The following is a 10,829-nucleotide window of genomic DNA, read 5'->3' as shown; positions in this document are numbered from 1 at the left end:
TGTTTTCTTTTTCTTGGTGGAGGTGTACTCCCCATGGCTGGGCAGGGTTTGCCTTGGCACTGCTATGGAATGTTTCCTGAGGGCTGGCATTGTTGGTTGGTCTTCTTTGAGGCAGTGTGGCTTTTCTGGAGGGTGAGTGTGGCTGACAGTGTGATTCTGAAGCAAAGGAGGACTTCCTGAGGGCAGACAGGACTGGAAGGTCTGCACCAAGATGGAAGCAGTTTTCACTTGGCCGGGTAGAGCTTACTCTCATGTTTTGGGACTGTGGGGCTCTTCCAGGCAGCTGATGGTGCTGGGCAGCTCTTCCACAGGAGTGCTGCACCCCTTGAGGGTGAGAACAGCTAGCTGGGCCACAGAGAACCCAAGGGGCTCTTCTTTAGGGCAGCTGAATTAGCAGGACCGCCTAGGGATGGAGGCAGATGTTTCATGGCCGCGCTAAGCTTGTTCTAGCTTTTCTGGGCTGCAGGGGCTCTTGCAGGGGCCTGGTGGTGCTGAGCAGCAGTTCCACAAGAGTGCAGTACCCCCGATGTTGGGAGCAGCTAGCCAGGCTGCTGAGAACCCAAGAGGCTCTTCCCCAGGGAGCTGAATTGGCAGGACTGCCTCGGGATGGAGGCAGATATTGCATGGCCAGGCCAAGCTTGTTCTAGCTTTTCTGGGCTGCGTCCTTTTCCAGGGGATTAGTGGTTATGGGTGCTGCTCCATGGTGGTGTAACCCCTCCAGAGGGCAGACAGGCCAGGGCAGGGAAAGCCCTTGTGGTGGTCAGCTTCCCACAAATGGTGAGGTCAGCCTTCTGGGATGGCAGGCAGTGTGAGGTCCCACACGTGAGCATGGGGTGGGGGGAGGAGGGATGCACTGGGAAGCACAGCTTTCTGATAGCTGGTAGACAAGTGAGCTCGCTGTGGTGTGGGGAGTATTTTATGGTGGCCACCCCTTCTCCTCTACCCTCAATAGCACTGGTGCCTTGTCTTACCTACAGATCCAGTTCTACCAGGTTCCCTCTGATGTGGCTTTCCGCTCCCCAACCCTTAGCATATTGCTCCCTCCACCAGCGATGCTCCACTTTCTAGTCTCCCAGGCAGTCTCTGCCCTGCCAATCTGATAGACTGCTTCCTAGACCTCTGGGGCAGTCTCTTCCCTGCCACCCCAAGCAGTTCCCCAAGCAGTCTCCACACCACCTTCCCCAGCCCATTCCCAGGGGACTAACCTTTGGAGCCGAGGTCTTGGTGCCCACCCCCACCCAAGTGTCTCCATTTTTGGTGACTGTGCCAGTAGTTCAGATGATCTGTTTGGTTCTCACTCTGCTCTTCAGATCTCAGACTTACTGCTGCACTCTTCTCTGCACCTGGAGATCCCTCTGATTCAGTTGATCTTTCCATGGAGTAGGTGACTTTCCAGGGTGTGGGATCCCTTTCTCTTCCACAGTTCCCTTTTGGGAGCACCCATCGAGCCCTGATTCCCCTTCTCTCACTCTCCTCTTTTCTCTTATTTTACCCAGTTGTGTCACGAGATTCTTGCCATTATTGGAGTTTAGGTTCTTCTGCCAGTGATTATTGCTGTTCCGTGCCAGTCGTTTAACCTGTAGATGTGGGGTTTTTGTGTGTGTTTGTGGGAGAGGGTGAGCATGTCCCCCTACTCTTCTGCCATCTTGCCTCTCTCTTAAAAACATTATTTTTTTTAAAGTTCTTTGCCTTTAGGTTATATTACCTTAAATATACATGTTCAAATTACTTTGTTCTACTGTTATTAGAAATAATTTAAATTTAAACATTTAACCTTAATAAAAAGTTCAAAATGTGATGAACTTTTTAAGGATATTTGCAAGCTACCTCACTCAAGGTTGAGTTTCACATATGTTATTACACATACTGCTCTTTTAATATAGAGTTGGAAATTTTAAAACAAATGTGAAATCCTGGTCCAACAGGAGTACTTGTTTCAATATGTACTTCATATTTCATAATTATTAACTTTTGAGCCAGCCCTTTGAGACTCAGGGGAGGCCAGGGACACTAAAGAAAAATCTTTTTACTTCAAATGTTAGGGACACAGGGGCTTCTACACATTTTTAATCCTCCCTTTTAATTATTTTTTGTCTTTTTAGGTACATACCTACAGCATATGGAAGTATCCAGGCTAGGGGGAAGTCAGAGCTATAGTTTCCAGCCTACACCACAGTCACAGCAATTCAAGATCCAAGTCAGTTTGTGACCTACACCACAGCTCAGCTCAAAGCAATGTTGGATTCTTAATCCACTGAGTGAGGCTGGGGATCAAACATGCATCCTCATGGATGCTGGAACTCCTCATCCCTTTTTTTGGATACTCTCAATCTTGAGGAGAAAGGCCTTGGAAGAAGAAACGGAATAGTTTTTAGGATAATAAAGTTAATCAAATTCAGCAGAGGAACCTGATTTTAGGGACACTCAGTTTCAAGGTATCACTTTTAGCTCTGGTAGTCACTACATTTATATATTACTGTATACTACACCTAAGTCCAGGTTATCAATTATAAAGTATTAATATTTCAAAAACATTGAGGTACATTTACTTACATTGCCTTTACTAAAATGTTGTTGCAATGAAAAATAATTGTATTAGGTATTGGTATTAAAGCCTATTGATATATTATTTACAGTGTCTTTAACTTATGATTTCATACTATATAATATAAAATTTTTAAAATAGTCAGAAATTTTAAGATTATAACTTTTAGGGCAAACTTTTAAACAATGACCTGTGGTATTAAAACTCATATTACTGTGGCCTCAGTTTGGTATTCTCTCTTTCTCAACCCAATTTTATTTCATCATTAAATTGGTAACCCAAATCTATATTTATATTTGTTGATAGATATTACCAGTAAATGACATAATATGAACACCTCCTTTGATTCCCCCTGTATGTTAACTTCAGATTTGTTCAGGAATGTCAAGTGCCTTATTTCTAAAATTGGCCTTCTAAGCAATACTTATAGCTTAGATTTTATAGTGATATATCTGTGCCAAAAATGAGCAAGTAATTCTTAATTTTAAAATCATCATGATGTACACTTTAAGTATCTTACAATTCTATTTGTCTATAGAATTGACATCATATACATCAATAAACCTGAAAAGGGGAGTTAAAAATAATAGATCAAGAGTCCCTTATCCTTTGACTTCTCCATCTTTACTCTTAATTCTGCCTTGGTCATGAGTGAGATGACTGGCCATTCATGGCCCTAGGGAGAATAAAGTTGAAAGGAAGAGCAAGAAGATAGAGGAAGTCTAGTATTTTGCCGGCATCAATGACAGACACTATTGAATGACTAACTTTAAATTCTGTTTCATGAGGTATAATTTCCTCACTGGTTTAGAAGGACTAAAGTAGTATTCTTTATTTTTTCATAGCTGAACATATCAGGGATTTAACAAGGATTTTCCTTACAATTGTGCTTTGTAAAATAGGATTTTTCTTCAAAGAAATCTAATTGGAATTTAATGAATTCTACTTGAAGTGATGAATTCTCCTGCCTGAACCAGAGTGGCTGCTTCATTACCATAGCATTCTAAGTAAACTAGTCCAGATAATTGTGAAATATTTATTATACACTATTTCAAGTACTAGATACAGTGAAGGACAAATCCATTATGTACTCTAATTCTCCCCATGCCACATTCAGATATCAACAAATAAATGGCTGCAAATACACAAAATACTCAAACCACTCTTTGTCCCCCTTACTCTTAAAACTAAAATGATCAACACATTCATAATCTAAGATGGATGTTTACATTGTTAAGGAGTATAAAGTTTGTATTTCTTACTGGGAAATAAATATAGAGAAGATACAATTTCAATATCACAAAATCTATAGTATCCTATAAATAACAGACACAAATATTCTAGACAACTAGGTATACACAGAGTCAGTTCTAGTTTATGTTGCATGAGGCATATGTGTAAGTATTATGGGTAGAGAATCATGCAAGATAATACAAAATATATTGTTGTGGTATTATTTTCTACACAGATTATAAAATAAAATGCAATAATGAACAAAAATAAGGTGGAAGTCACAGTAAAACAAGTTCTGATAGGTGGGAGTTCAGAATTAATATTAAAAAATCTGAATAAAAATAAATTCAAATAGGTCTTACTATACCAAATCAGGCATGTAACTACCTAATTTTTGAAAAAGAAACATATTCAAGAAATTATTTGAAATTTATTTTCTATGAAGGAATTAAGCTATATTGTTGATTTAAAATCCACATAAATCTCTTTGATGAAGAAGAGAGCATAATGAATAAGGTCATGTATAAACTCAATTTTAAAGATGTGAGAAAGGCGAAAACTACCTTTGACTGTCTGATGATCTAGTCTGGCTATAAAGGCTATAATGTGCTTCTTTCAATACTTAAGAAAAAAAATCACAGAATTTAGCAGTAGAAAAATCAATGCGGTGGAGCAAAAGGAAAAAGACCCCTTGTTTTGAGCATAGATGAAAATAAGAACATTGCCCATACCTCAGAAAAAAATAATATTAATTTGAGAATTTTAATGAAAAAGAATATTTCAGAAACCTTTAGAATTATAAGTCAGTGTAGTTAGGTGTTGATAATACATGCATTTTAGAAATGAAGATCCAAGAAAGTGACTTACCATGGAGTGACACATTCCTGCGTTAAAAGGGAATAAGAAAATTTGGGATTGAGGTTATTATGAATGATCACTAAAATATGAGATATTGTAGAAAATGATTCTAGAGTAGAGAATTTATGTTCTCCCTTGAAACTACTAACGTTTCAGAAGTGCAAATACTTTTCTAATTCCTGCCTGCATGTCCTTGTTTCGGAAACTGTACACAATTGGGTTTAATGTAGGAGTCACAAGAGTATAGAGTGCAGCTACCACCTTGTCCCTTTCAAATGTGTAGCTGGAAGCAGGGCGGATATAGGTATAGATTACAGGGGAATAGTAAAGAGACACCACAATGAGATGGGATGAGCATGTGGAAAAGGCCTTTCTCTTCCCTTCTGTTGTATGGATGCGAAGGATGGCAACAATGATAAAGCTGTAGGAGATGCAGGTGAGAATGAAGTCACCTATAGCCAGAGAAATATCAGCAACATACACCATCACTTCATTTATTCTCACAGGGCTGCATGACAAAGCCAGCAAGGGGGGTATCTCACAGAAGAAGTGGTCGATGATATTTGATCCACAGAAGGTCAACCTCAGGATGAGACCTGTGTGCACCCAGGAGTTGGTTACTGCAATAGCCATGACAATGCTGAGCAAGGCCACACACATATAGCGGTTCATAATAGCAATGTAGCGTAGAGGGAAGCAGATGGCCACATAGCGGTCATAGGCCATAGTGGTGAAAAGAACCATTTCAGCACCCAGGGACCAGGTGAAGAAAAATAGTTGGGACATGCAGCCTCCATAGGAAATGGTTTTTCTTGATGTCAGCATGGTCTCAAGTATTTTTGGAATTATGCTTGTCGTGCAGATGATATCCACAATAGCCAGTGCCAGAAGGAGAACATACATGGGCATATGCAGGGTAGTGTTATAGATTATGGCAATGACAATGAGCATATTTCCAAGAAAAGCCACAAGGTAGATGAAGAGAAAGACAAAGAAGAGAACTCTCTGGAGCTCAGGTTTTTGGGTGATGCCCATAATCATGAACTCAGTTACAATGCTGTTATTCATCTTGCTTTTGTGATTAACTGGGAGACATTTCAGAGCATAAAAAACTGGGAATTAAAGATACATAGGTGTTGCTATTATGAGTGTCTGTGTGTGTGTGTGTGTGAATTTCATAATTTGATTATTGACTTGAAACAACTTTTTAGCAGAAATTTTATGATAAAAGTTTTGTTTTCCAGCCAATATCTACTATTTTCCAGATTAATACCATTTTCTGATTATTTTCTTCTATTAATGACTCCATTAAAAATAAGCCAATGGTTGAGAAAAAATATATAAGAAAAATAAGTATCTTTGAATATTTCAACATTGTAATTTTGAGTTAAAACTTGTCTGAGAAAAATTTACATTCATATATATATATATAAGCACAGTGAAAATATTAATAGTTACATATCTCACTAATTATGTTAAAAACATTACATTTCCTGAAACATACGTAAGCTGGGATATCTGGAACAATGGAAGCTAACTGAAAAACATCAAGAGAATATTCTAAGGCTGGATACTCATGGGGCCAATGACTAATTTATTGGGTCCAAGCACTAAGTAATTTAGTAAATTGCAGTATTTATAATTTGTTTCTTCAGTTTGACAACCCAACTGTAAAACTGAGTGAACTGGTTTATTGTGCCATTGTAAAAAGGCAAGAGGGTTTGATTTAAAACTAGAAGGTCTAGGATTGCATCTCCATTTTATCGTAATGGTAAATTGGCCATTTAACCTACTTAAACTTCAGATCTATTTTCTACAGAACTGGTATAAATTTGGACAAATGCTAGATGTTATACAGACAGAGTGAGATTTCTTAAAGATACTCACAGAAAGAGCTGGAATTTTTTCCCCCTGGAAACAGTCACTAGTTACAAAATAGAAATCTTTGTTCTATTTTATTCCTCACCAAAATTTCTCTAGCATTCTGTCAACTGTTTTGTTTTTACTTATTTGTTTGGATATATTTCTGATGCAGTCAGTTTTTTACCTGAATTCATAGCCATCAGGAGTACTACAACCTGGCAAAAACAGTAGAAGTATCCAGATTAATTGTGAACATATTCAGAACTTATTTTTTAATCAATGTGCTTTGACTTTTCAGAGATTATATTGTATTTCTGATGCATCAGCAGAGGCAAAGATAAATATCATCTTGGATGGCCAAATCCAGGCTGATTTGATCCCCTAAGCCTTGAAACTTTAATTAATAATTTGCTAAATGTAAGCTATATTTATATGTGGCTATTCAGACTAGAAGAATAAAAAATAAATCCTTTATTTAATCCATAACCCACCTTGAGAATCCATAGTTTTATCTCACTATTTTCCCATAATGAAGTTTAATAACAATTGCCATTACTGGAATCTAAGATATATGACAGGATCTGTGTTAGATCTCTGAAAATATATCATATTGTCATAATAACAATTAGGGATTTTACTATTACCATTATTTCATGGTTGTTAAGGAAAGAATGGACCAAGATATAAAATAACAGAAGCCAGAATTACACATCTCATAAGCGGAGAAGCCAGGATTCAAATCTATGTTGTCTGACTCTAAAGAGGTTGCTCTTAACCTCACTTCTATGAACTTTCTGAAAAAAAAAAACAACAACAAAAATTAATATAGCAAACAGACACAACAAATGAATGATATGAAAATGTGAAAGAATATGGGACTTGGCTTCTGAATGAGATATAACTTCGGAAAAAGACAATATAGATGTGATAGTTTTTATTTGAAAGTAAGTTCAAATATTTTTACTATTTGAAAGACCTGACATTGAAGTAAATTATATTCAAATATAATTTATAAAATTATATTTAAAAAATTTTTGGCTGCCCCCAGAGCATATGGAATTTCCCAGGCCAGGGATCAAATCTGAGCTAGATCTGCAGCCTAGGCAGCAGCAGCAACAACATCACCAGATCCTTGACCCACTGTACTGGGCTGGGGAGCAAGCCCACACTGCCACACAGACAATATTGGATCCTTAACCCGCTGTAACACAGTGGGAACTCCTATTAACTGATCTTTAAAATGCTGAATATTGTATAATTTTATTAGATTCCTCATATAAGTGATATTGTATGATATTTGATTTTAATCTGTCTTTCTTCACTCAGTATAATAATCTCTAGGTTCATCCATGCTGCCGCAAATGGCATTTTCATTCTGTTTTATGGCTGAATATTATCCCATTGTATATATATATATACCATATATTCTCTATTCATTCTTCTGTTGATGGACATTGAGGTTGCTTCCATGTTTTGGCTATTGTCAGTAGTGCTGCAGTGAATATTGGAGTGCATGTATCTTTTTAAGTTATGGTTCTGGAATTGCTGGACCATATGGTACTTCTATATTTAGTTTATTAAAGAATCTCCATACTGTCATCCATAGTGGTTGTGCCAATTTATATTCCCACCAAGACTGTAGGAGGGTTCCCTTTTCTGTATACCTTCTCTAGCATTTATTGTTTATAGACTTTTATTTATAAAACAGAAACAAAATTACATATTTCAAAGAAATCTTATGGTTACCATAGGGGAAATCATCAGGTGGAGGGAGAATTAGGAGGACAGTAATAAAATATACACACTACTGTTTAAAACAGATGGTTAACAAGAAACTACTATTTAGCTCAGGGAAGTATACTCCATATATAAAAAGCTATAAGGTAAAAATAATGAATATCTATCTATCTGTCTATCTATCTATCTATCTATCTATCTATCTATCTATCTATCTATCTATTTATCTATCTAATCTCTCCGTATATAACTAATTTACTCTACTATACACCTGAAAACAATACAATATTGTAATTCAAATGTAATCCAAAAATTTTTTAATAAAATACTGAATATTAAATTTGTTTGTAAAGGTTATTGAGTCCCTGTACTGTTAATTCCACCTGAATCAGAAATCTGATTCAAAGCTTTTTGGGGTGAACCTATGACATCTGACCTCTTTCAGCCTACAAAATAAAGACTCAAGTCTAAACTGAATCCTCCATGATGAAAGAGAAAAGCCTCAATTTTCCCTTGGATGACTATTATTCAACAATATAAATTAATTCTATTTATCTATATTCTTTTTACTGATCAATTCTGCATATGGGAATGGAAAAATCGCAGGCCCAAGTTACAAAGCCAAGTTTCAAAAATTGCTAAGTTTACAAAGCAATAGGGAAGTACATCTCTTGTCCACTTTCTCTGAGTTACGAGTAAGAGTGGTGGTGAGGGAAATCTGGAGATGGCTTTTCTCATCTCTTCTTGAAGTCTCCCATATCTCTCACAGGAGTGATGACATTGGTTTGACTCTGTTCTCAGTGCTGATTTCATCAGCAGGGATAATTACTATGTATAAAGAAAGACAAACACCAAAACATGACACAGTTCACTAGGAGAAGAGGGGATCTGTTAGTATAAAAGCTTTGTTCAGTATGTCTACCATTAGCCAAGAGCATATTATCTTAAATCCTCAGGTGTACAAAAAATGGTCAATATTTTCTATTGAAATACTGCAAGTGAGACTGGCCTGGCTTGGATGTTATCTTTGACCTCTAAAGTTCACAGCATCCAGCTCAAAAGGGCCTGCCTATGTTAATAGGGATGCCTATTTCTTCAGGTCTTATAAATTAAATGCCATTGACTCTTGGCCATATCACTTTCTATTCCTTTCATCTGGAATTATCTATTTGCTTTACTTTTATGCTTAATTTGACTCAAATTTTCTAACGAGTTTAATTTACAGGTAAAACATCAGTGAAATTTTATCAGAATTATGTTAATATAGAGGGTATAAATCTTAACCCTGGTACTTTCTGTCTATAGTATTTCAACTTTAATGTACAATCTCTGCATCTTTGTCTATCCTCATTTATTAAAGGGGGTATAATAACAGGAGTAAACAGAGTGAATTGCTTTGGGGATTATATAAGTGCAAGTTATTACCTCAATTAATAGCTTTCTATTAAAGATAATAATTATTATTCATATTATTCTAAAAAGTCATAGTTTCAATTTATGCAGTTTTAATTAATAATGAGATAGATATAGGTTGTTTAATAAAATAAAAATAATTACTGACTCCTAGAACTAAAATATTTAATAACAGCATATATTGATGTTTTATTTATGTGAAATTTACCATTTTACTTTTTTAAATCTTGAGAATAGAATTAATTAAAATTTTCCTATATTGATATTCTTACTTTACATATGAGTTAGCTGTTTAATATTGATAGAATTAATAAACTGTTTACTGTTACACCTGTCAGATATTGGTGACATAGAGATCTGAATCCAGATAGACTAATGACAAAACTCACTTCTGTTGTTATTTATAAGCTAATATTATTACTGATGCAACTCCTAAAGCACAGTTTATTCTCTTGCATCATCAACTGCATTATCTTCATCCTCATCACCACTGTTTTCAAACATCTTCAGTTTTATTGCCAGCATGAACAATGTAGGGACACTTTTAAAGTGTATGCAATGTATAAAGCAAGCTGCTTGGAACTCAACAGCAGCCACTGTGTTTTATGGAACTAGAATTATACAATTTATTCTATGCTTTCACATTCATGAATGACTTCTGTCAATTTCATTCTAGGCAATTCTCTATTAAGCAAGGTTAAGCCACAATTTCTCCTAGTTTGAACTTTTTCAATGAGTATTTTGCATTTTCTTTAGTTTATAATTTCACAGCTGAAATGCTGGAAGAGAGGTGAAAATGGCTATTTCTAGTTTTTCTAAGGTTTTGAAGTGATCAAGAGAGGCAGGAATGCAAGATCATAATATCTGGGAAGTTAAATGCAGAGTAAAAATATATAAGGTATTGGAACTTAGAAGATTGTATTAACCATCTTGGTTTACCTGCCTTTCTTTTGTATCCAAAAGTCTTCTGTCTTGGAAAGCCCCTCAATTTTGAGCAAACTGGGTGGATTTTTCACCCTGGACACCTGAGGACAATGCAATGCCTGTTCCCGAGAATCAGTCACACATAAATTCCCCAAATACTTTATTCTCCTAGTTTGGGAAAAGATAATTTTGCAAATTCAAATTTGAACTGATCACTCTTTTTACTCAAGTGCACATCACAGATTCTTATATATAA

The 10,829-nt window shown here is 36.2% G+C and overlaps 1 protein-coding gene across 1 annotated transcript; it reads right to left on the bottom strand.

The window, feature by feature from the left end:
- Positions 1–4,780: 4,780 nt before the first annotated feature.
- On the bottom strand, positions 4,781–5,704 carry OR13G1 (olfactory receptor family 13 subfamily G member 1). Its single transcript, XM_003354148.1, has one exon. The coding sequence runs from the start codon at positions 5,702–5,704 to the stop codon at positions 4,781–4,783; it is 924 nt and encodes a 307-aa protein (XP_003354196.1).
- Positions 5,705–10,829: the final 5,125 nt, after the last annotated feature.

Source organism: Sus scrofa, chromosome 2 (genome assembly GCF_054392235.1).
Source record: "Sus scrofa isolate SSC_HxYL_T2T_F1_AM1 chromosome 2, Sscrofa_HxYL_maternal_Yorkshire_Landrace_v2.0, whole genome shotgun sequence".
In the NCBI taxonomy this organism is placed as follows: Eukaryota; Metazoa; Chordata; class Mammalia; order Artiodactyla; family Suidae; genus Sus; species Sus scrofa.
The sequence above is the reverse complement of the archived record's forward strand: the minus strand, read 5'-3'. Positions and strand labels throughout refer to the sequence as shown.

What these genes read in the sequence shown, in the direction of transcription:
- OR13G1 (XM_003354148.1), bottom strand. Translation starts at nt 5,704, where the DNA reads ATGAATAACAGCATTGTAACTGAGTTCATGATTATGGGCATCACCCAA.